Raw genomic sequence first — 26252 nt, forward strand, 5'->3', positions numbered from 1 at the left:
GCGTCATCACGTACATCTGAATGCGTCATCTCGTACATCTGAATGCGTCATCACGTACATCTGAATGCGTCATCTCGTACATCTGAATGCGTCATCACGTACCATCTGAATGCGTCATCACGTACATATGAATGCGTCATCACGTACCATTGGTGTGCGTCAACTCGTATGCTGGGAACATTTGCGCCATTTTCTGTTCGTATTTTCGAGTAATCCTATTCGACTGGTTGACGTCAGGTTTCACATCGGAAAAATAATATAAGGGGTTGATAAAGGGTAAAAGGAGAAATATAAGATAAAAAAAGCGTCGGGATATAACCAAAAACTTCCAGACCGCTGTTTATACATCACTTCTGAAAACAAAGGTGGCATCAGAGTCCAAGTACGTGATAAGGAGACTCAACACCGATTACCTCAACTTCCCTCTGGTATCATCATATCGCTGACAGCACATATTACAAATAGTGAACGATATTTGACAGGCGACGCAAAGACATGTTGCATATGACAGACAATTCGGAAAATGTAATGGTTTAAACTGCAATGACCTCATGGCACGACAAGTCAGGGGTGGTGACCTATGGTCCACGACCAATCACCTTGCAGGACGCTCGCCGAGTGGCTTAAGCACCCCAACGGAACAGTTGAGAAGGAACGGCTGGCTTTGCAAGCGATAGCAAACTTATCGGTCATGCAATGGACACCCGAGGAGAACTGATGCGAGATGTGGTCAAGATACGAGTACTCATGGCAAGTCAAATTGCATATTTAAATACCTCAGTATTGTTTGGTAAAACTCGCTATGCTTAAATACCTCAGTATTGTTTGGTAAAACTCGCTATGCTTAAATACCTCAGTATTGCTTGGTTAAGCTTGCTTCGTTTAAATACATCAGTATTGCTTGGTAAAGCTCGCTATGCTTAAATACCTCAGTATTGCTTGGTAAAGCTCGCTATGCTTAAATACATCAGTATTGTTTGGGAAAGCTCGCTATGCTTAAATACCTCAGTATTGCTTGGTTAAGCTCGCTATGCTTAAATACCTCAGTATTGCTTGGTTAAGTTCGCTATGCTTAAATACCTCAGTATTGTTTGGTAAAGCTCGCTATGCTTAAATACCTCAGTATTGCTTGGTTAAGCTCGCTATGCTTAAATACCTCAGTATTGTTTGGTAAAGCTCGCTATGCTTAAATACCTCAGTATTGCTTGGTAAAGCTCGCTATGCTTAAATACCTCAGTATTGCTTGGTAAAGCTCGCGATGCTTAAATACATCAGTATTGCTTGGTAAAGCTCGCTATGCTTAAATACCTCAGTATTGTTTGTTAAAGCTCGCTATGCTTAAATACCTCAGTATTGCTTGGTAAAGCTTGCTATGCTTAAATACCTCAGTATTGCTTGGTAAAGCTCGCTATGCTTAAATACCTCAGTATTGTTTGTTAAAGCTCGCTATGCTTAAATACCTCAGTATTGCTTGGTAAAGCTTGCTATGCTTAAATTCCTCAGTATTGCTTGGTAAAGCTCGCTATGCTTAAATACCTCAGTATTGCTTGGTAAAGCTCGCTATGCTTAAATACCTCAGTATTGCTTGGTAAAGCTCGCGATGCTTAAATACATCAGTATTGCTTGGTAAAGCTCGCTATGCTTAAATACCTCAGTATTGTTTGTTAAAGCTCGCTATGCTTAAATTCCTCAGTATTGCTTGGTAAAGCTCGCTATGCTTAAATACCTCAGTATTGTTTGGTAAAGCTCGCTATGCTTAAATACCTCAGTATTGTTTGGTAAAGCTCGCTATGCTTAAATACCTCAGTACTGTTTGGTAAAGCTCGCTATGCTTAAATACCTCAGTATTGCTTGGTAAAGCTCGCTATGCTTAAATACCTCAGTATTGCTTGGTAAAGCTCGCTATGCTTAAATACCTCAGTATTGTTTGTTAAAGCTCGCTATGCTTAAATACCTCAGTATTGCTTGGTAAAGCTGGCTATGCTTAAATACCTCAGTATTGCTTGGTAAAGCTCGCTATGCTTAAATACCTCAGTATTGTTTGTTAAAGCTCGCTATGCTTAAATACCTCAGTATTGTTTGGTAAAGCTCGCTATGCTTAAATACCTCAGTATTGCTTGGTAAAGCTCGCTATGCTTAAATACCTCAGTATTGCTTGGTAAAGCTCGCTATGCTTAAATACCTCAGTATTGTTTGTTAAAGCTCGCTATGCTTAAATACCTCAGTATTGCTTGGTAAAGCTTGCTATGGTTAAATACCTCAGTATTGCTTGGTAAAGCTGGCTATGCTTAAATACCTCAGTATTGCTTGGTAAAGCTCGCTATGCTTAAATACCTCAGTATTGCTTGGTAAAGCTCGCTATGCTTAAATACCTCAGTATTGCTTGATAAAGCTTGCTATGCTTAAATACCTCAGTATTGCTTGGTAAAGCTCGCTATGCTTAAATACCTCAGTATTGCTTGGTAAAGCTCGCTATGCTTAAATACATCAGTATTGCTTGGTAAAGCTTGCTATGCTTAAATACCTCAGTATTGCTTGGTAAAGCTCGCTATGCTTAAATACCTCAGTATTGCTTGGTAAAGCTCGCTATGCTTAAATACCTCAGTATTGCTTGGTAAAGCTCGCTATGCTTAAATACCTCAGTATTGTTTGTTAAAGCTCGCTATGCTTAAATACATCAGTATTGCTTGGTAAAGCTCGCTATTCTTAAATACCTCAGTATTGCTTGGTAAAGCTCGCTATGCTTAAATACCTCAGTGTTGTTTGGTAAGGCTCGCTATGCTTAAATACATCAGTATTGCTTGGTAAAGCTTGCTATGCTTAAATACCTCAGTATTGCTTGGTAAAGCTCGCTATGCTTAAATACCTCAGTATTGCTTGGTAAAGATTGCTATGCTTAAATACCTCAGTATTGCTTGGAAAAGCTCGCTATGCTTAAATACCTCAGTATTGCTTGGTAAAGCTCGCTATGCTTAAATACCTCAGTATTGCTTGGTAAAGCTCGCTATGCTTAAATACCTCAGTATTGCTTGGTAAAGCTCGCTATGCTTAAATACCTCAGTATTGTTTGTTAAAGCTCGCTATGCTTAAATACATCAGTATTGCTTGGTAAAGCTCGCTATGCTTAAATACCTCAGTATTGCTTGGTAAAGCTCGCTATGCTTAAATACATCAGTATTGCTTGGTAAAGCTCGCTATGCTTAAATACCTCAGTATTGTTTGGTAAAGCTCGCTATGCTTAAATACCTCAGTATTGCTTGGTAAAGCTCGCTATGCTTAAATACCTCAGTATTGCTTGGTTAAGCTCGCTATGCTTAAATACCTCAGTATTGCTTGGTAAAGCTCGCTATGCTTAAATACCTCAGTATTGCTTGGTAAAGCTCGCTATGCTTAAATACCTCAGTATTGTTTGTTAAAGCTCGCTATGCTTAAATACCTCAGTATTGCTTGGTAAAGCTCGCTATGCTTAAATACCTCAGTATTGCTTGGTAAAGCTCGCTATGCTTAAATACCTCAGTATTGTTTGTTAAAGCTCGCTATGCTTAAATACATCAGTATTGCTTGGTAAAGCTCGCTATGCTTAAATACCTCAGTATTGCTTGGTAAAGCTCGCTATGCTTAAATACATCAGTATTGCTTGGTAAAGCTCGCTATGCTTAAATACCTCAGTATTGTTTGGTAAAGCTCGCTATGCTTAAATACCTCAGTATTGCTTGGTAAAGCTCGCTATGCTTAAATACCTCAGTATTGCTTGGTTAAGCTCGCTATACTTAAATACCTCAGTATTGCTTGGTAAAGCTCGCTATGCTTAAATACCTCAGTATTGCTTGGTAAAGCTCGCTATGCTTAAATACCTCAGTATTGTTTGTTAAAGCTCGCTATGCTTAAATACCTCAGTATTGCTTGGTAAAGCTCGCTATGCTTAAATACCTCAGTATTGCTTGGTAAAGCTCGCTATGCTTAAATACCTCAGTATTGTTTGTTAAAGCTCGCTATGCTTAAATACCTCAGTATTGCTTGGTAAAGCTCGCTACGTTTAAATACCTCGGCATTGCTTGGTGAAGCTCGCTACGCTTAAATACCTCAGTGTTGTTTATTTTTTTTAAGGGATTGTTCACCATTGAGCAATGGGGCTTAAAATGATATTTTGCACAATATCTCAAAAAGTTATTGGCTCCATATGTTCCAGTTGATCAGGCATTGCGTGGTGGAGGTATGCACTCTACAGAGTGCACTTCTATTTCTTAATGGATCGGCGGTCATGCCTGTAAAGTTTCACCTCGATCTGTTCAGCCATTTCTGAGAAGATTTTTGAAGGTTTTTATTTATTTATATTTTTTAATATGGCTGTTGAATCACGTGACCGAATGACATCATCAAGTTTTTTTTTCTTCTGTTAACCAATTTATCCCTTGATGACCCTCAAAATTTTTCTAACTGATCAGATGTAGTGTTCTATGTGTGCAATTATGATGTCATAACGAAGGTACTTATGACATCAAAAAACAAGAGCTCAAGTGAGCACAATATACGCCTGAAGAAGAAGGTATATACAGAATTGTGCTACTGCATGGAAAATAGCATCCTGGTTGCCATGGCAACCACTTTAGATGACAAACGTATGTCGCAACACACTGTCTCCACAGTCTGTACCTATGTACCAAATATGAAAGGTGAAAGTTGAAAACTTTGGTAGTTAGAGTGCGGACAGGAACGAACGGACGGACAGACGGTATCACATAATAGTATAATACGCCCCGATATCTATATCGGGCGTATGAAAATCACGTGTTCCTGGGACTGGAGCCAAGTTTCAATCTATGGTGAAAATTTTGTGTCAATCCGACAAGCGGAACTTGCAGAGAAATGGGAATAACATAATGCAGACACGTACGTACGTTTTATGTGTGCACGTACGCGACTGATTGCCTAACCCCGCTTTTCGTTTTGTGTGCACGGGGTAATGACGTCATGACGTTATTTTGAAAGCATCGTATTTCCCAAGAAGTGTTCCATTATCGAGCAGCTTCATATCGCTTGCTCAGCCAGCCATTCCAAATTAACCCTTTTTCAAGCCGCTTGGCAAACGAAGCGAGACATTAAGAGAGGTGTTTCATGATGTTAGCAAAAATGGCCACCGTCGTCAGATTCAAAACGATACTCCAACCAATGAAATGTTCAGAGGCATATCCCTATTATGTATACTCATAATATATACTTAGAAAAATCCATTCATGTCTTGTGGAAAGAGTGACACCACAAACGGACGTACGTCTTTTAATTACGTACGATTAGAACTTACGTTTTAATCCTTTAGACTGCTTCGACCCCTTTCAACCTTTAAACCCCTTAGCCTTAGACCTTTTAAGACCCTTAAGACATTTTAGACGCTTTCAAGAATTTATGTCCTTTTGACCCCTTGAGACCCTGTGGACCCTTTAGACCCCATCGACCCTTACACTCCTAACCAACCCCATTGGACCCTTTAAATTCCTCAGACCCATTTCGACCCCAGTACCCAACTACTATTGGAACATGCACTTTCGACCTTTAGAACCCTTATAGACCCCAATCGACCCTTTGTACCCCTTTAACGTGTTTGACCCTTTCAGACCTTTAATCAAATCCCACACAAACATCAAGAGTCTTTTTGCATTATACAGACTGTACTGTTTTTTTTTTTCAGCAAGTAATGCACAAACTTTACCTTCCCCATGGGTGGGTACTCTACTCGTATTATTTATTGAAACATGCATTTTATACTTTTGTTTTACTTCTACTTTTCACCCTTATATGTCAACATCTCCAAACATGCAATACCCCTTTCCCAAAATGCACAACATGCATATCGATTAGCTTGGCAGGGGGGTTCATCCTTCTGACTCCTCATTTTGATTTCCTTGTGTCTTTCCCTGTTCCTAGTACTCTGTGGCCGTCATCAACGCAATGAATTAGTCTTGGGAAGTTGTCACAAGACGGCCCGGACAGCATTTGCAGGAGAACCACGATGGTATTGTTTACATGGAGACCGCCATGCTGTTACGTGGTGCTGAGCGCTCCGTTCTGTTGGAAAGCTTGCTTCAGCATTTTGAATCAAGCAAGTCACTTGCTCACGCAACACACCCCGGATCTGCTCTTGCTTATTACTAGATTAGCAGAATAGATCAAGTTACTTTTTGGTTGGACGTGCCTTTTTTGTTTTTTCCTTGAAAATAATTATATCTATGCTGTTCTGCCAACCCAATTTAGCACTATAAGTACATAATGATGTGTAGATCGATGAAGATGATACTTTATTAATTGCTTTACAAGCCAGTCCAAGCTATATTTTATTTAAAATTATTTTATTATTTAAAAAATTATTAATCTAAAATATATTTAAAAAATATTATTTAAAAATATTATTTAAAAATATTATTTAATATTATTTAATATTAATATTATTTAAAAAATAATCCTTTAATTCTTGAATTGGACTTTGTTATATCAATAGCAGAGAGGTCTGCACAATTTGTGTGATAATTGTTTGTCTTGCAACTTGTGAGGAGGCTACTGTTGAAAAAGAAGACTTGGCATTGCATAAGATATCCGATTGGAATCTCACTTTAGAGGCCATTAAAAAAATTTTTATTTAAAATCACCATGGTGCCCAATGTTCAAGAGAATATATTCCATTGAGGTTTTGATTCCAAAACGAAAACAGGACAATTTCCCAGGCACCCTTTCCAAACGCAAAGTAAAAACATGAGATTTACTTGTGTTGAAATTCATATTCTGATGTTACCTCGATTGGCCAAAGAGGATGTGGCTGCAGGCTCCTGTTATTGCTTGTACAAGGATACAAGGAAATCTAACACAGGTGGAGGCCATTCAGCCCATCATGCCTGCGTGAGCACCATACAAATTTATCTACACAAGATCCAAGAAAGAAAATGCAAAAAAAAAAATTAATTACTATTATTATTACGAGTACGTGCCCATACGTGCATGCCCATACGTGCGTGGCCGTACGTGCGTGCCCGTACGTGCAAACCAAAAAAAAAAAACTTTCAAACAACTACACAGGCCGTTCCTTCGCTCTCGTAAACGATGACTGGATTGGGGCATTGTGTTTATCTATAAATGCGCTAAGAAATCGAGAAATTATTAGAATACAGTAAGTCATCACTATCCGGAAGTGGTGCGTGCCCATACGGAATGTTCACATGCATTCCACGAATTATCGCTTTCATTGAAGTAACAACTGCTGTGATACTTACACACACAGAGTTAATTAAAATCAAGTTTACCTCCCTCAACAACCACACAGGACGTTCCTTCACTCTCGCGTGCCCGTACGTGCGTGGCCGTATGAAAAAAAAAATTTCAAACAACCACACAGGCCGTTCCTTCGCTCTCGTATACGACGACTGGATTGGGGAATTGTGTTTATCTATAAATGCGCATGAGAAATCAAGAAATTATTAGAATACAGTAAGTCATCACTATCCGGAAGTCTGTACATTGTAACCCGTGATGGGGAACGCGGCTGAGGATCTCTTCCCCAACAGCCACGCCTACGCAGCAATGTGTCCTCTCATTGGTAACTAAATGGCGCCCTTTCCCCATCGGCCACGCCTCCACAGCAACGTGTCCTCTCATTGGTTTGGTAAATCAATGGCCATAACTTGGGAAGCACTTATCCGATTAATATCAAACCTTGAAAAAGCACATACGCAGGTCCCCAGCAATATTCCTGGCAAGTTTCAATTAGATCGGACCAGTGGTTGTCGAGAAACAGCGGTCTCACACACACACACACACACACACACACACACACACACACACACACACATACACACACACACACACACACACACACACACACGCAGAGATTGCTGGAATTATAGATAGATTATTATTATTGTTAATGTTTTTCTTCAAAATTTTTTTAATCTTTTTCTTCTTCCCCTCAGGGGAGAGGGTATGGGCTTGGTTAAAAACACACATCAACCACACAACACCCCTTGACATGACCTCCAACCAACAGCACTCCATACACATGCACACAATCACCCATCAATGTTCAAATTGCCTAAAAGTTCCATCAACATCCCCATACCCCTCTATCTCCAAAATTTCCAGGTACTATACCTATCTAATTCTAATTTAAACTTATCTACTTTTTCTGCTGCCACTACCTTTCCAGGGAGGCCAATCCATGCATTAACTACTCTTTGAGCGAGAGTCCTCTGCCTTACTACCATCTTAACTCTCCTCTTCTTTACTCTCAGGCTATGGCCCCTGGTCCTATCACTGTGCACTCTGTTGAATAATTCATCTTCACTTATTTTCTCTACACCTTTCATTATCTTAAACATCTCTATCATATCTCCTCGTAACTGCCTCCTTTCTAGTGGATAAAGCCCTGTCTCCTTCAACCGCTCCTCATAGCTGAGTCTAGCTCGGCCCGGAATCAATCGAGTAGCCCTGCACTGAATCCTTTCCATGGCAGCTATGTCCTTCCCGAGTTGTGGTGACTAAAACTGCTCACAATATTCTAGATGTGGCCCTCACTAAATTCCTGTGCAATGTTAACACCACCTCTTTTAATTTATAAATGATCCCCCTCTGAATACAACCTAAACCCTCTTTGCTTTACCTCTAGCTGACTGGCACTGTGCTGCCTGCTTACCTCCCACATCTCTTACCACCCCCAGATCGTTCTCCTGTGTGACATGCTCCAAAATTACCCCTTGCATCCTGTAATCTCTATTTTCATTATTCTTTCCCATCTCCAACACTTTACACTTGCTCAGGATAAATTCCATCTGCCAATCTTTTACCCAATCTATGCAAGTGTCAATACTTTCCTGAATCTGATCACCACCCCCTCTGCTATCTACCACACCTCCAAGCTTTGTAGGATGTGGTAAAACATTTAACATAAACCGAAAAGAAGGTATGACCTAATAATATGCTGCTACCTTCTCGAGCTCCATCATTGATGGGTAGAGCAGAGGAGAAGCTGTCAAGATTCAAGATGCTTGCATAGATGGTGGAAATATTCCAGATACGAGTGAAGGGCTTTTAGCTATTAGCTCACAGCTTTTCAAGGATGGCCAGTGACTACACTGTTAAAAGTTCAGACCTTCCTTCTAGGTATTTTGGTCAGAAAAATAAACATATTCAAAGTGTTGAGGGGCCATATTTGATTCACGTTATTGGTCTATCCATTAACAGTGAGTTTTTAACTTGAAGGTCTTAGCAATCTGCTGATATTAGCTTATTTGTGAAAAGAAAGATTGCAACGTTTACAATTAAACAGGTTTGTCAAACCATGACTTCACTCAAGTGTTTTTTACTTCCCAGTTCAGAAGCAGTGTTTGTCCTCTGCGAACATATGCAGACTTAAAGGCCACAGTTATTCCCATGTTCATGTGGGGTTGGCTGGGAGAAGCTTCCCACAAGTCTTTCAGGAACTGGCTGGCCTGGCTTGACATTCAACTAAGGTCAGAGCTGGATTTTTGAATTTGTTCAGGATGCTGGCGAAAGCTCACCTATTCACCTGACCTATTTGTCACCTAACCTCTTTGTCGTGAAGGACATCATGGGATCTTTAATGTCTACCAACTAATACCAGAAGACGGGACACCTGGTTTAACGTCTATCCGAGAGACGACACACACATTGATGAATCACCCTTCCTGTGAAATACCCGGGATAACAGTTTATAGCTGGGTCAGGATTCAAACGCAGGCTTATCAGCTTTGAGGCGAGTGTGCATACCTCCAAGCAATCCTGCCAGCCCGAGATGCAGACTTGCATAATTTCTCTCAATTCCATTACGTTTTTGCTGACCTTGCTGAGTGCAACATATTTTTGCAGAGGAAAATGTGGCCACGTGTGTTCGTAAAGATGTTTATTTGAGAACAAAACAAGCTATAGACAAAAACTCAATAATAGTATAGCTTATACTGTTTGCAGTTGGACCTCAAACATATTTTTTATACATAATGGTGGCCAGTACAATCAAATGTGGAAAATTCATGATCAGAGGCCACTTGCTGGCACCATTCCAAATAAGGCCTTTTTTTCCTCTACTATTCCTAACATATACAATGTTCAGGTTCACACAAACAAAATACATCATGTAAAACTAAATGAGATAGTCTCTGTTACAATGTTGGACTTGTTGGTTCTCAATTTTGCACGATGAAGGCAAAGTCGGAGATATAATGAGTGTGTCATACGTCATGATAATATGATTCATAACGGTTAGTAGAGACTTTTTAAGAAGAGTGGATCTCATGTTATGATCTTACTAAATGTAGGTTGAGGTGCATGAAATTACTCTGCCTATTCCAAGTAAAAGCCGTTATATACGCATATCGGTCTAAAAACACTCCTCATGTCCTTCACCAAGAACACAAAAAAAGTAAGACTCATGAAGTTTTTTATTGGGGGGTTGGGCAGGTGTTGTTTTTGTTGTAGTTTTAATGTATTTTTTTCATATTCTGCAGATTTGTAAGAACATTGCACTTGGAATACTCCTTAGTTACCAAAACAATGAGTGGCAAAGTTACTCGAATTACACAGGCACGCATTTCTACTAACCTCAGTGCAATGTCTTAGAGCAGATGCTGAGTGCTGTTTATTATACGTGATCAAACGGTATGGAAGAAAAAACAAGGAAGCACCCAGCAAGAGTGGTGTATTGCTCAGCATCTCCAATTGGTGTGCTGCTTGGATCTCCATTATGTTACTCAGACCCCAAAGGGTTAAAAGGAAAGTCCTTCTCTTGCTGTTGAATATGCAACTGCAGGATACAAGATAATTATAGTCATGGATGGGGTTGATTGCATCACAGTGCATGGAAGCAGCACTACACTTTAATAAGAAACACTCTCTCAGTATTTATAAAGAAAAGATCGCATTGTTTAGATTTTTTTGTAACAATATTGCTTATTACCGCACGTGCATGAAGTGAAAAGAGGGATTAAGCAATTGGTTCACTTTGTGTGTCTGTCTGTCTGTCTGTGTGCAGGCATCAGTTTAGGATTGAGGAACAACTTACCCAGACAAAAATGCTGCAGTTATAACTTTTTTTCTTTTTTTTAATACTTCCACTTATTGTGGTGGCATGATCAACAGTGCATCACCACTACTCCCAAGTATGGGGGCACCACTAATGCAATGCCCCTATTACCAGTTCACTGGTACTCATTTCACTAACCTCAGAAGGATGAGAGGCTGAATCAACCCCACTTGGTGTTAATTCAGTGGCTGATGGGGCTTGAACTCAGGACCTTGAGGTCCCAAGCCCACCACCCTAACCACTAAGCCAACACCAGGCTTATTAGAACTATAGTATATGAGAGTTACACTCTCATAGACTCATGTACTATAGTTGGTAACAGGTCCAACTACAGTAGTCTGCAGAGAATTACTACAGCAAAGGCATGCTATTTTTGCTTGGGTAATTTCAATTGAATGTTATATTTTAAATACTAATTGGAACACGAACCTGCAGTTTGGCAAAATTTTGGCTCTGAATTAAGCAAATTTTAGGGAATCCCATCCCGATCACGCATGCCCACAGAGGAAGGAGTAAGGTAATTGTTTTTTTTACTCTGTCTGCCTCTCTGGCAGTCAAACAAAATTGAAAATCATTCCAAACAGGAAATTTACTGTTTTTAAAGATGTCATAAAGAAGAAAAACAACAGGCACGAGGAGCTGATGCCGCATGTTATATGAGGTGGTGTATATGAGGCTGCATCACCAGCGGTAAACTTCCAAAATGTTTTTTTCTACAACCTTTAAAATACATATTTTATTTAAATTGAATAATGTACTTGAACAATGTAGAACAAAAATCACCTTCCTGGCACTTCCGAAAACCTTTCGTTGAGCAGTGCTTTGACAAAATATTACGGCATTTTACATCATCTCCACCAACCAAATTTTCCGCTCGCTCTCCCAGCATTGTGGAATATAGAGATTTAGACAAAATGGCGGCTTGTAGGAAATATAAATCATTCTCAGAAACACAATAAGCAAGAATTTAAAAAGACCCTTCCCATGTCCTTTTTTCTTAAGATTGTGTGGGGTAAAGTGTTCTATGAACTCTCTTGTTAATACTGCATTGACGACTCACATGTGCTTTACCCACAGATCTGTTCAGGAGTTTGCACGAATGTTCACAGATGTTTGGATGTCTTGACCAAATGGACCGTCTGGATTATAATAATTAAAAGCGAGCAATCCTGATCCTTAATGCAGACACAACAGAAGAAAGCATTTCTGGCATCAAAAACTTGCTCTCAAGTTTTTGATGCCAGAAATTCATCAATCATTGATTGTTTCAGAGGCTTGCTCTTTCAAAAAAACAAAAAGTTCACAAAAGGACCATGTGAAGCAAAGTTACATTCTTTCATGCATCGATTATGGTATCATTGAGTTTTTGAAAGGTCATAGAAGTAGTATATGCCACTGTGTACTGTCAATTGGTGATGCCACTATATTTTGCTATTTTACAAGGAAGTACAATGCAGGAGGAGGCTGCCCGGCCCATCATGACTGCACACCTCTACCAAAATCCATATACGCCTCTATGCTCAATGCTTCCAGGTATCTATCCAATTCCAGTTTAAATCCTTACCCTGTTTCAGCTGCCACCACTTATCCAGGGAGACCATTATATGCATTGACTTCCTCATGTGAAAGACCCCTGCCTTAATGTCGTCCCAATTCTCCTCTTCACACTCAAGCTATAGCCTCTGGTCCTGTCGATGTCCATTCTGTTGAAAAACTTTTTCACACTCATTCCCTCTGTATACTTCATTATCTTAGATATCAATGAAATCCCCTCAAAACCACCTCCTTTCTAATGCATAAAGTCCTGTCTCCTTCAGCAGTTCCTCATAGCGTAGTTTAGTTAGACCCATGATCAATCTAGTTACCCTACATTACACCCTGTCTATGGCAGCTATGTCCTTCCTCAGCTTGTGGTAACCAAAAAAGAAAACAATATTCTAGATGAGAGTTGTATTCTTGAAATGTTCACCAAATTCCTGTGCAATGTTAACACTACCTCTTTTGAGTTATCAGTTATCCCCCTCTGAATACAACCTAAAACCCTTTAACTCTAGCTGCGAGGAACTGTGTTGTGTGCTTATCCCCACTCACCCCCCCCCCCCTCCCAATATGTATTACCACCCCAGATCCTTATCTCATGTCACAAGCTCCAACACTGCCTCTTGTATTATATAATCCCTCTTTTCATTATTTCTTCCCATTCTCAGCACCTTACATTGACCTATGCTAAACTGCATGTGCCAATCGTTTGCCGAATCAATCAGAGTACGCTTGTCTGAATCAGATTACCTCCCTCTCTGCTGTCTATCTTACCTCCAAGCTTCGCGTCATCTGTAAATTTAGAAAGCCTACTCCCAACCCCATTGCCCAAATCGTTGATGTAAATTATGAATATTAACACCCTGAGAAATGATCCCTGGGTATTCCACTACTTACATCCTTCCAGTCAGACATCCTCACATTGAAGTTCACTCTTTGCTTGCTTCCTATCCCCAAGCCAGTTTCTAATCCAATTAGATACTCCACCGGTCTACCTGTCACACCACAAGCCCTCACCTTATCCAACAGCCTTCTATGTGGTACCTATTACAAGCTTTCTGAAAGTCTTGATATATCACAAGCTACATCCACTGTACTCATCCCCAATTAACACAGTCAGAAAATACTTCGTAGAACTCCATTAAATTATTTAAACATGACATCCTTTTAGATGGTTGCCCGAATAAGCAAATTCTATGAACACTTTGAATGCAGTGTCATATTGAACAACTCCCTATCATAGTGGTTCCCTTTGGAGTCAGGAGTTCACCAAGGTTGTATTATGTCACCTCTCCTCTTTCTGATTGCCATCAACTGGATCATGAGGAACACCACATATCATTGATCTAGAGGCATATCCAGCAGACCCTTTTGACCCAAATTGAAAATCTAGACTTTGCTGATAACTTAGCTGTTTTCTCATCAAGGCATACCCATCTGTAGGGAAAAAACTGAGAGGCTAGCCAGCTTTGCCAGGACAGGTCTCAATATTAGTACCACCAAGACCCAGGTGATGAACATCAATGCCATGACTTCTGCACCCATTACAGTAAATGGAGAAGCTCTAGAGACTGCAGAGCATTTTTCCAAGAAATAAAGGTGAGATTCTGAAATCAAGGTGAGATGGAGTCAATAAAAACATAAATATGAGATTCTGCAAAGCTCATAATGCATTCACTCGACTTCATCCCATCTGGAAGTCTAAGCAGTACAACCTGAAGACAAGACTATAAAATAAATTACAAGTCTGTACTTCTCCATGGCTCTGAGTGCTGACAAGTAATCAAGTCAGACACCTTGGGATCTTAGGGTCCTGAGTTTGAGCCCCGTTGACTGCTGAATTAACACCAGGTGGGGTTGACTCAGCCTGTCATCCTTCAGAGGTCAGTGAAATGAATACTATTGTAATCGTATAGGGGCACAGCATCGGCGGCATAGTTGCACCCCAACAAAATGACAGCTACCTGACAGCCAAGCTGCCTTACGCAAGAAGAATCAGGGCAGCCAAGCTGCCTTACGCAAGAAGAAGTCAGACAGGAGCAAGGCAGAGTCCTTCCATAATGGATGCCTCAGGAAAATCTGCTGCATCCTTTGACCCAATAAGATATCCAATAAAGACTTAAATGAAAGGACTGACTGTTGCAGCATTCCCCTTAAAATCAAGTGAAACCTCTGATGGCTTGGCCATGCGCTTTGGATGTCCCCTGACTGAATCCCCAAGGTTACCAACCATTGGGAAAGACAAAACCAGGCAGGCCAAAAACAATTCGGCATAGGACTGTGGTAGCTCAGTTGGGTGAAGTGGTTCAAGTAATCAAGTAATCAAGTCAGACACCTTGGGATCTTAGGGTCCTGAGTTTGAGCCCCGTTGACTGCTGAATTAATACCAGGTGGGGTTGACTCTGCCTGTCATCCTTCTGAGGTTGGCAAAATGAGTGCCAGCTTGCTGGTATCCTGTGTTGGAGTGGTGAACTGTCCATGATTGTACACAATAGCCAAGGAGAGCTTTGGCAGGACCAATGCTCTGCACAGAGTATGGTCCCAATGGATGGATGGATTAGACCTGTGCAGTTGTTCCAAATGGTAAAGTTAGCTTAACCCTAATTTTCCCAACGGGTCTTTTTGGACCCCAGGTCTATATTTTGATGTGTTATTTCTGTCTGAGTTCAACAATGTATTTCATGTTTTGTTAGTTTGTTTTCCTATATGTGCCAGTAATATATATATATATATATATATATATATATATATATATATATATATATATATATATAATGTTTTAAGATCCTACAGTGCTGCACAGAGTTACAAGTAAATCCTTTCTGGGGTCAAAAACGACCCTCTTTTTCATTCCTTTTCTTTTAAATGTATGATAACTTCACATGCTATTTGTATTGAGCAAGTCCTCTAAAAACAATTTTTTTGATGTTTTTTGTTTACTTTATCACAAAAACATCATCCAATCAAAATAATTGTTTCCTCATTGAGGTGAAACTTTAGCAGATTGAATGAAAATTAGTGCTTGTGAGTTGGGGTCATAAAAGTCCCCAGCTGGTTACTTCATTTTAGATTTTAGATTTAGTTTCTTTTTTAATGTTTTTTTGATTATGAATAAAACACCATGTTTAGTCATTGATGTGAAACGTTGGTAGATTTAGTGAAAATCAATGGTTTTGAGTTGGGGTCCAAAAAGACCCCAGTTGGTAAGATTAGGTAGTAAAATATGCTGGTATGACTAGTGTTAAGTAAACAAAAGTGGAAAATGGATGAATTTATTCCTTTGATAAAGCTCTACATTCAGATGAGCAGATAAAAAAAATTGTTGATTCAACGTTATATTTTGTTTTTTTCGTAGTCTGTATATACATGTTTTATAACACCCTCATCCTGCTGTACTCTAACTGAGACATGGGCTCATCACTATCTGCCCTGACATTCATTTACAATGACGTAGTCCCACTTGTATAATTTAAATATGAAGCTCCATCGTACTGCTTCATCTTTAAAAGTTTGTTGATCAATTTTACGGATACATCCATTTTGTAGTTCAATGAGAATGCATTACACCTGGGATCGCATGATGACATATTTGACAGCAAGAGATGAGCTATAAGAGCTTGCTATGACGTGACCTGCACGTGGAAAGTCAGCGTTATACTTACTGTACAGGGCAGTGAGGATGCAAGTCATGAATTTCCATTCATCAATGATCAAATATACTTTCAACTAGATAGCATGACACTATCTTGAATCAGCAATCCATCCAAACTAAGAAAGCACTTATCTTTAAGCTTATTTGGTTAGTGCAAGGGATCAGAAGCTTGAAACTAACAATTTCCAAATCAGTTATGAAATGACTCAGATTTCGTCATTTGAAAGTGATATTAAGCACAAAAAGTAATGAAATATATTTTTAATCACTATCTGTTATCTCAGTTGGTGTAAATATATGTATTTATGTAGTAGTCATAATGTTATCTACGATATAATGGATGAGGTGTGTGTGTGTGTGTGTGTGTGTGTGTGTGTGTGTGTGTGTGTGTGTGTGTGTGTGTGTGTGTGTGTGTGTGTGTGTGTGTGTGTGTGTGTGTGTGTGTGTGTGTGTGTGTGTGTGTGTGTGTGTGTGTCATGTTTTTTGTGTTCTCCTGGAGCATTCTGATGTGGAGTGTGACACCAAAATGATCATCATGATCTCCTGAGTTGATTAGGCTAATTAATTAATAAAGAACCCAGAAGAATTCCTACGTTTTAAACGCACGCCATGTTATTGTGTATAGAGCATCTTAATAGGCCCTTCCACAGCATAGCATTCCAATTACAAAATAGATAACAAAAGTTACGATAACATTGGAACAAAGCATATTAATTAATACCAATAATATTAAGAACAATAATAGTAGTATAATTTGGCAAGAATACGAACGAACATAAAATAATGCCTACCCTGGCCCAAGCTCATCTCGGCTTGGTGAAAGGCAAGCTTATGCTTAAGCAATACAACAGGCAGGTATGCTACAAGGCCGTGAAGACCAATGAAAATTTGGTCCAATGGACCAACGGGCCCAACGGGAAGAGAGGTGAGGTGGGTGAGGTGGCTAAAACGATGAAGTGAGACAACAAACGAGTCTTTACCACGTGGTTGAAAGCAAGCATTAAACGTTTCCTAAGCTAAACTCGTTTTGTTAGTCGGTAAGACACAAGAACAACGTGGAGTTATTGCTTTAACTGAAGACTGTGTGTTATGTTATGTATGCAGAATGCCGCTGGTATGTCCCCTCCCTGAATATATGAATATAGTCAATGCTGCATTGCTTATATCCCTGTTCTGCACCACTGTTTCATTAAGTCGTGATGATTGACTGCTAATTGCACCATGACAGGGAAATCGAAGTCATACATAATCCCACTACCCCGTTCTTCCAGCACCTGTCTTTCTTTCTATTCCCAGCCTCTTCATTTGGAATTGAAAGCTTTCAGATCAACTCTTTCCTCAACAGTTCCATGATTTTGCATTTAGGAGCACTTTTATCCTTAATGAGGATGCTCAAATTATGGTCATTTGAACTCATTTCAAACCATCAAGCCTTTTCATGGTTAATAAAACATAATGTATCTCCAGCTGGCGCCAAACAATAATGTGACCGCAACAGCTCGTGTGAGAGGACAAGTTGAACGCCACAGTTAAGGTTATCAGTTTGAGATTTTGCACTCTGCTTCCAGCATCATATGGAACCACACCGAATCACCAGAGTAGCCTATGTTCCTCAATGAAGCAAATTAATGACATATTGTGAATCGATTTTCTTGGCTTGTAAAGTAATGTAATCATATCTTCCCTGACATTTGCCTGCTGCATATCTTAGGCCGCATTCCTGCCAAAGCGTCCTGCTCCTCATGTGCCTTTACGAACAAGCTCACACTGGAGATGCCAATATTCGTTTGAGGTGAGACATATGTAGTGTCAAGTTGGACAGGCCCAAGTTTATAATTCCATCCCGAGGCCACTGGCCTAACTTTGTGCTATGTATAACAGATTTTCCAAATTATTTATGTGCTTACATTTAAATATAAACGGAAAACAGTATGAACGGGAAAGGACCCAGTATGATTGCCTGCGCTGCTGGTTGTAGTGTTTCTTCTTATTCCCAGCTTGATCACAATTTCTTTTTCCCCACTTTTGGTATTTTCAAAATTGCATGCCATCCTATCGAAGCGTTTACACTGTCAAAGGACACACTCCCTGCCAGCTCAGAATGCAAAGCAGTCATGTTTCAGCCACATCATAAGACAGCCTCCAGATACAAGAGGTGTCTGGAATGTTTCTGCAAATATTTATTATTTCAAATAAAAGCTGTTTAAATTTCCCACAAACTACAAGAAGATTGAATTCCAGTGTAAGCAAACTATAACAATTGACTCAATCCAAAGTGGTGGTAACGTGTTGAGACAAGCACGAGCCCTAATTAAGACTGTGTAACTTATCGTCACAATCAACACAATGGCTCTGTTTTATGAAGGGCGGTGATAAAGTTTTACTCATAAGATAGATCACAACGGACCAAGACTTGCCAACGTTAAAAAAAACCCCAAAAATGAAAAAAAAAATGAAGTATATACGTGTCTTTGATTAAGAAAATATTTTCCTGACTACAAATTATAAATGCACATATAATGTAAAATAATAAAGAAAACATTGGCATATCTTGACTATTGTGAGTATCCCATTTCGAGAACGTTGTTTGTGAAAACTCTCTGGACACTCCATCATATCACTACGATCACCAGATACTGAGATGTCACCAACACTCCACAGCTTTTTCTTCAATGCCTTCTGTGTGTATTAAAGGGGTTCACACTGCAGAGCCGACTGGTCCGTGCCGACGACGTTGCCTTGAAGAGAAGTGCCGCTGAATATTGGTGGTGACCTCTCGCTGGATGTTCATGCCATCGTTTGAGTCACACACCATTGTCCACGGGTGCTGCAGAGCTTCGTGGGCTGTGTATCGATTGCTTGGGTCGATCACGAGGAGCCTCTGGATTAGCTGTTTGGCCACTGGAGTGCAAGTGGAGGAGGGAGAAGAGAAGAGAGGTGAGGTGGGTGGAGAAATGATATGTCAAATTATTTAAAAGGAGTAAGTGGTGTGACACTTTATAAGCCTGTTAATTATAACAGTTCACAAGCTTATTGACTTTACAAGTGCTTTTCCTCCCACAATAATGCCATATAATACATAATGTATGTGAAATTATTTTTTTAATATAATCCTGTAAGTCTCTTCATCATGTTGCACATCTTCCAAATGCAAGTTGCACTCTTTGAGAAAACAATTAATTGATGATTCGACCTGTGATTCAACAGTTTTCAGGCACCTTTAGTACATACTCAAAGTGTTGAATTTTATGAAAAAAATTGTGTGAAAAAAAAGTGTGAAAATATGATGAAGAATGTATTTTCTCAGATTTGAGAAATTTCTTTACTGGCAAGAGGACAAAAACGAAATGATAAATTTTTGGCATGGCAACATTAGACCATTTTCATGAAGAAACGTAATTTCTGCCAAACCAAAAATGTGCCTCTCAACACCAATAATGCAAAAGGGAGGACATGAGCTTTACCATTGGAAATGTGATCCCAGAATGGAGTAACAAACTCGTACTGTCCAAACTGTATCTGATCAAAGAGTTCATATTGATCATGACGAATGCTGCGGAATGGTGGAAAGCCACACAACAGGATGTATGCAATTACACCAGTTGCCCACATGTCGACCTCCAGTCCGTAACCTATGGAGAGGAAGTGCAGATACAGAAAAAATACGAGGGTGAATTAATGAAACAAAAATATCCAAAATCTATAACTCTGCCCAAAATATTTACACCTCATCATCTTCATCATTTTGCAAAGTTACATGTGCTGTGTTTGTTGAATAAAAAATTGAAACGGTACATGATGATGATTTTTTGTTTTGTTTTTCGGTATGGTACATTATGGTTAAGAGACTTTAAAATGTATTCTTCACTAAATTGAAAACGGTACCCGGTGTTATTGTTTTTCATTTGTAAGCATCTTTGATGAAACTGGAATCGTGCATTCATGGTGGAAAACATTTTAAACTTTAAAAACTTTTCCCTTTGAAGCAGGAACCACCACGAACTGACAACATTATCCCCCTTGTCCCTAATATACCAATTCCTCGATTTTGGTGGTGTCGTCACTTGCGGCCTTTTTCATGAACCAGGAACTGCTGCGAACGAATTATGTTATCCCGCTTGTCTCCATCGTAACAATGACAAAACACTCGCGGATCTTACCCCGACATTCACGGATTTTAGTGTAGTTTATCTTGCGCAGAACCAATCATCAGTAGGATCAGATGTAGGATGATCAACAGCTTGTAGGCTCTACTAGTTGTACATAAGGAAGGCATCTCACTACATCCAATCCGATTGATGATTGGTTCTGTGCAACATGAACTCTCCAAGTGGTTGAGGGAATGGTGATGCGAAACAACCACAAATGCCAATTGTAACCTGTTCTCGAGGACTTATCTGAGTATATAATTAAAGATTCATTCACCCATTCTAAAACCATGCGTGAATTATAGTGGGACCGGAATGCTGTGACCATGTATTCCTTTGACATATCCATCCTGTTCACAAATGTTCCTCTCCAAGAAACCATTAACATATGCAATGGCATCACTTTTCCATAGCAAACTCAAAGCAGCGTCTATTTCTTAAACGGTCTTTGTGGAACTCATTTACGTGGCAACACGAGCAGTAGAGTTCAGCTTCAATAACAACATGTATGCACAAGTAGACGGAGTAGTGTTGGGATCAACATTAGGACCACTCCTCGCAAACGTTTCCGTCGGTTTTCAGAAGAAGCGTCTTTCCCATGAATTGAATATGAACCCAAGACCCACGGTATACTACCGATATGTGGACAACACGTTTGCAATCTTCAATCCTGCAACCACCTGCACAGACTTCCTCACACGTCTCAATGCTTTCCATCCCGCATTAAATTTTACATTTGAGACTGAGTAGTCAAATGTACTTCCCTTTCTAGATGTGATAATCAAGAAGACTGAGGATGGATTGTTGACTCCAATCTACCGCAAGGCTACCTTCACTAGGCAGCACACACATGGTACTCCTTCAGCTCAACACGCTACAAGATTGCCCTTATGAACACCCTTGTTAATAGAGTGTGGGCCATCTGTTCACCCTGTTGACTTGCTGCACATTAAAACTATTTTTTGTGGCAATGGCTACCCTGAGTGACTAATCTGTGGATTCATACAGTGCAAATCAGTTTGAGGACACTGTATTTTGTCCAGAGAAGTGTCCAGTTTATCTTTAGCTGCCATGGAGAGGTAAAAAAAATCTCTAAAAAGTTTGAACAGCAGGTGAAACAGGCGGTTTCACAGTGTTACTCCTCTGTTGCAACTAGTGTTATTTATTTATTTATTTATTTATTTATTTTACTTCCCACAAATTGCTCCCCTCAGTCCAGGAAGATGTGCGAACTACCATGAAACTGAACAATGTTATTAATGAATTTCAGTGCCGGTGTGATGCCACGTACGTAGATTGCACATCCCTCAGACTAGAGAATTGGATCAAGTAGCACATTCCATTGGCAATCCAGAAGAAATTGGAGATTGGTCGTATCCAACCATCCCGTGCATGCAAGAACCCAACAAGAATGCCTGCTAAAAAAGGTGATTCTGCCATTGGTCAGCAAGTCCTGAAAAATCCTGAATGTGCCCAGGACTATCATGCTGAATGGTTTCAGATTGTAGCGTGGTTGGACTGACTCACATTTACGTGTTCTTGAAGTCGCATTTCTACACGCACGAGCACCTGTTTTATCCAAACACTACATTTGTTCTGACCTGGATCGATTAAAATGGGAGGTCTCAGGTTTCTACAGTGCCTCAATGCCATAATGTGTATGTTCGTATTGGTAACAGTCCAAAGAGCCAATCCCCAATGGTGTGAGCAAATAAATTGTAATATTTTGCATCTGTATATCTGGTATTGTTTTGTGTGTCCTGACAAGCTGCAAGATGAAGAGCTTTGACTCTGTCTATTCTTTTTTCTGATATATATGTATATATCTATGTATGTATATATATATATATATATATATATATATATATATATATATATATATATATATATATATATATATATATATATATATATATATATATATATATATATATGTATAGAGATATATATATATATATATGTATAGAGATATATATATATATATATATATATATATATGTATAGATATATATATATATATATATATATATATATATATATATATATATATATATATATATATATATTTTGTTACAAATTTCGCTCCGCCCGGCGTGCGATCGGCCACATAACTCGAATCGCGACCACGTCGCCCACCAGAACGGACAATTCAGTCGTGACCCTCCCGGAACAACGCCGGGAGCTAGTCACGGATGGGTCTTTCGACCTCACCATAATCGTGCCAATTGGCCACCCGCGCAGGATAGGGTTGTTCGCCAAACTCGACCTACCTAAGTGCCTGCGTGAGTAGTTAACCGGGCGATCATACCTCACCGCTGGCCGGCCTAGGACACGAACCGTTTAAGCGGTCCGTTCCGTGCTTCAGTGATAACCGAGCAGTGTTATCGCCGACCCCGACGGATGTGATTCTATTTACTGGGTGCTTACCCCCTTCTACCAATTCCTTCCGTGATACAAGATGGAACTTTCAAACAAGGGAAAGGACGCAACGAAACGGGGAACAGTTCAACAAGCACATTTATTTCACACTCAGACAAGGCACGTATTTACAGCCATACAGTAAATCATGCACGTAAGAACAGTAACACAATGAAAGCAATTGAAGAGTTACAACCGAATATTTATTCACCCATTTACTTAAACAGGTTTACTTTACAAGATGGCGCCACCACATGCACTTACACAAAAGCAAAGAAAAGCCACCCTCAAAGACAACGGTGGCAGACAGGTCCGTGGACCAAATGTACGTGGAACCTGGATGAGCGGCCAGGTCCACGAGACCGAAGGGTCTTACCCGTGCCCTCGGTGCCCTGTGCTTGGCGCGATGGCGGGCAAGCTGCAATGTCAGCGTAGCCGCGCCTGACTTCGTGCCCCTAGCGTGGCCGGTGAGCTCTCTCCGGCGTTTTCCGCGCAGGCACGTGTTTCACAGTCGGCACCACGGTTGGGTAGGGGAACAGACGGGGTTACCGGCGCTCTCTCAGCGCGGATGGGGGGGGGGATTGTTGATGCCCGGTATGGGGAGGGTTGTTGATGCTCTTTTAGCAATGTCGATGCCCTCCTGACGAGACGGGGGTTATCGGCGCTCTCTCAGCGCAAAGTTCAGTTTGGGAGAGGGGAACTGCTGCCGCTCCCTTCAGTGAGTTGGCGCTCTGGACCGCACTGGCTCTGGCAAAACTCCTCCTTGCTGTGGCCTCCACAACGCCCCTTCTCTGGCGGTGGTCCCCACTGAGCCCTCTGGCTTGCCTCTGAGCCCTTCTCCACGTCCCTGCTCCACTCAGCAACTCGCCCCTCAATTTTGACCTGAGCTTCATTCCGAAGATGCTTCCTCTCCATCGACCGTCCCCCGTCTGCTCCCGTCTGCCGCAAGCTCCATTGTGCTCGCCCTTATATAGGCCTGGGGAGTGGAAAAATCCAACCCCCGACCTATGACCTTCGACCTCTGGAAAGCGTAACTGGTTGAAATCACCAGGGCCTTGCCCTGTCAGCGTGATCCCTGACCCTGGCAAAGCCGACGTGGTAGGAATCACCAAAGCCTCACCCTGTCAGCTTCAGCTTTACCCCTTCGAGCTGATGGTGGTGTTTAGCCCCAACCGCGCCTTTTTGATCCGGCTGAGGCGATGTGTGTATGCGGGTTTCGCCGGGGCTTCTGTCCCACCGAACCGATGCGTGTAATGCATCGAGTCCGTCTGCCACGCAGCTTCATTTCGCCCGACCAGCCGATGTGTGTATGCGGGTTTCGCCGGGGCTTCTGTCCCGCCGAACCGATACGTGTAATGCATCGAGTCCGTCCGTGAAGGAGTTCATATGCAAATTTGAGGATCACATCGGGTTTGGAGGCGGGGCAACACCACATGATGCTCAGCCATTGGACAGATGAAAAGTGGGCGTGTATGATTCCCGATCCGACTTCTCCTTCAAAAGGATCCCATTCACAACCAATGGCACAACGTTCGGTAACATGTTCTATTTCTCTGTTCAAATCATGTCTGGAAGTGGTAAAAATTACCGAATGGGCTTTGGACAGCGCGACTTCTTCTGGGACGAAGGCAACTTCTTGTTTTCGGGTGGTGTTTGTTGATGGTAGTAGAGGGAGAAAGGCGAAGGTGGTGGGGGTTTGCTGTGGTGGTTTGGGGATGGTGTTGGTGGTGGCAATCCAGTTGTTGGGGGATGATTGGTCCAAAATAATGACAGAGAAAAGAAAAACGGCTAACTCAAAGGATCACAGCCCTGTGAACACGGAAATTCCCTTTAAACAACGGCGAGGAAATCTAACGACACATATACTTATCGGTATAACTGATCTGAGGACCTTCATGGTGTAATGCCAATTTCCATGGCCGCAACTATATATATATATATATATATAGTGTTACGGTTGTGGAAATTCACAGAACACCATTCGGGTTTCCCAGAGATCAGTTATGTCGATAAGTGTGTGTTCAGATTAGATTTCCCCACCGATCTCCAGGAAATTATTCATTAACCGGGCTGTGATCTTTGAGTCAGCCATTATTCTTTTGCTATCTTTATTTTGGAACAACCGCATCTCAACAACCACAACCGCCTTTCAACAACCACACCATCCCCACCACAGCACCAACCACAACCACCCTTCAACAACCACGCCATCCCCACCACAGCGCTAACTGCAATCTCACACTGCAACAACAACATCTCAACAACTCCCGCCCCAATATCCATCAGAACGAGTAAACAGAAATGACAGTTGGAAAACAACAACTGAGCCCAGCCGAGCTCTGTTGGAATTTTCCTTCAGAAGGGCGAAAGGAAAGAATGTCCGTGATCGGGCCAAAAGAGTCGGCCAAGAGGAGCCGAGACTAACCCCCCCTGGAATGTCCCCCCCCCGCCCCCGCTTGCCGCGAAGGGAGGGGCGAGGCATGGGGCGATAAAAGGCCGGGCTGAAACGCCAAGAAGTCAGTCTGGGTTCGCCGTGAAGTCTGGGAGCGGAGTCGAGCTGCAATTGTCTGCAGTCTGGGAGTTGCAGTCTGGGAGTGCAGCGGAGTCTGTCAGCGAGTGGAAAGAGAGTCCCTCTGCTTGGTCTCTCTCTTTGGTCGACGGAGGCGCCGGTGGAGCCGGAGAGGAGTGGCCAGCTGGATCGCTGTTGAAGGCACAGGTGGAGTCCAGCAGAGTGTGGGCAGGGCCACCGAGGGTCGCCGAACCAGGGACCGGCGAGTCACCACGAGGGTGACAGGTAACCAGCACGGCCTCTCGGAGCTCTTGCGGTCTCCACAGCTCCGTGAACTATAAAGAACCACGAGGTCCAGTTCTGCGCTTCCCTTTCCTGGGGTTTCTTTGAATGAATGTTGTGGCGCCGTGCCCGTCAAGTAGTGAACTGTTAAGTGCATGTACGGAAATAATAGAACGGTTGTTGTTCTTTGTCTTGCTCGTTCCTGCATGGCTTTATTCACTGCATGATTGCATACATGTTTGATTGCATACATGTTTGATTGCATACGTGCATGATTGCATACGTGTTTGATTGCATACGTGTTTGAGTGCATACGTGTGTAACAAATAAATGTCATTGTTTGAATGTTCACCTATTCATTGTGTCCTTTCCCTTAATTGAGCTGCCGTATTGCGTTCGGGATATTATCTGGCTTTTAAATAGCTGATAAAGTAATCGGATCCGGCGGGGCTTGGAGATATACACCGCTCGCCAAATCATGAACGGAGCGAGCTGCTTAAGCAGCTCGTTTCCAAGGAGGTCCCGTTGAGGGGTAAATCCCCGGCATTCTGTCTGCGCGCATAATTAGGTAAATGGACAATTCGGCGATCGGACCCTGCCGCGCGTAGACAGAAAAGTTGGCTAATT

General features: G+C 41.3%; 1 protein-coding gene and 1 long non-coding RNA gene across 6 annotated transcripts in view; one reads left to right on the top strand and one right to left on the bottom strand.

Moving 5' to 3' along the window:
- The first annotated feature begins 157 nt into the window (after positions 1-157).
- LOC147022141 (uncharacterized) lies at positions 158-20062 on the top strand. 3 transcript variants are annotated; one of them, XR_015061079.1, is made up of 4 exons: positions 158-382; positions 5923-6097; positions 17980-18060; positions 18963-20062. It is a non-coding gene; the product is annotated as an uncharacterized LOC147022141 (long non-coding RNA). The 3 variants fall into 3 exon arrangements; XR_015061080.1 differs by having other exon boundaries at positions 159-428; XR_015061078.1 differs by having other exon boundaries at positions 163-750.
- LOC147022142 (serine/threonine-protein kinase DCLK3-like) overlaps positions 9889-26252 on the bottom strand; it is a 133550-nt gene continuing 117186 nt past the window's right edge. For 2 of the 3 annotated variants that reach the window (XM_085892765.1, XM_085892768.1), the window contains exons 4-5: positions 19733-19900; positions 9889-19169 (exon numbers count right to left, since the gene is read on the bottom strand). In XM_085892765.1, coding sequence (XP_085748891.1) covers positions 18967-19169; positions 19733-19900 — 371 coding nt within the window. In that variant the 3' untranslated portion in view covers positions 9889-18966. Of the gene's footprint in view, positions 19170-19640; positions 19901-26252 lie in introns of those variants that run through there. The other variant, XM_085892767.1, reaches the window with a different exon arrangement.

The sequence above is a fragment of the Eptatretus burgeri genome, chromosome 8 (genome assembly GCF_056783735.1).
Source record: "Eptatretus burgeri isolate ZD-2024b chromosome 8, Ebu_testis_v1, whole genome shotgun sequence".
Classification (NCBI taxonomy): Eukaryota; Metazoa; Chordata; class Myxini; order Myxiniformes; family Myxinidae; genus Eptatretus; species Eptatretus burgeri.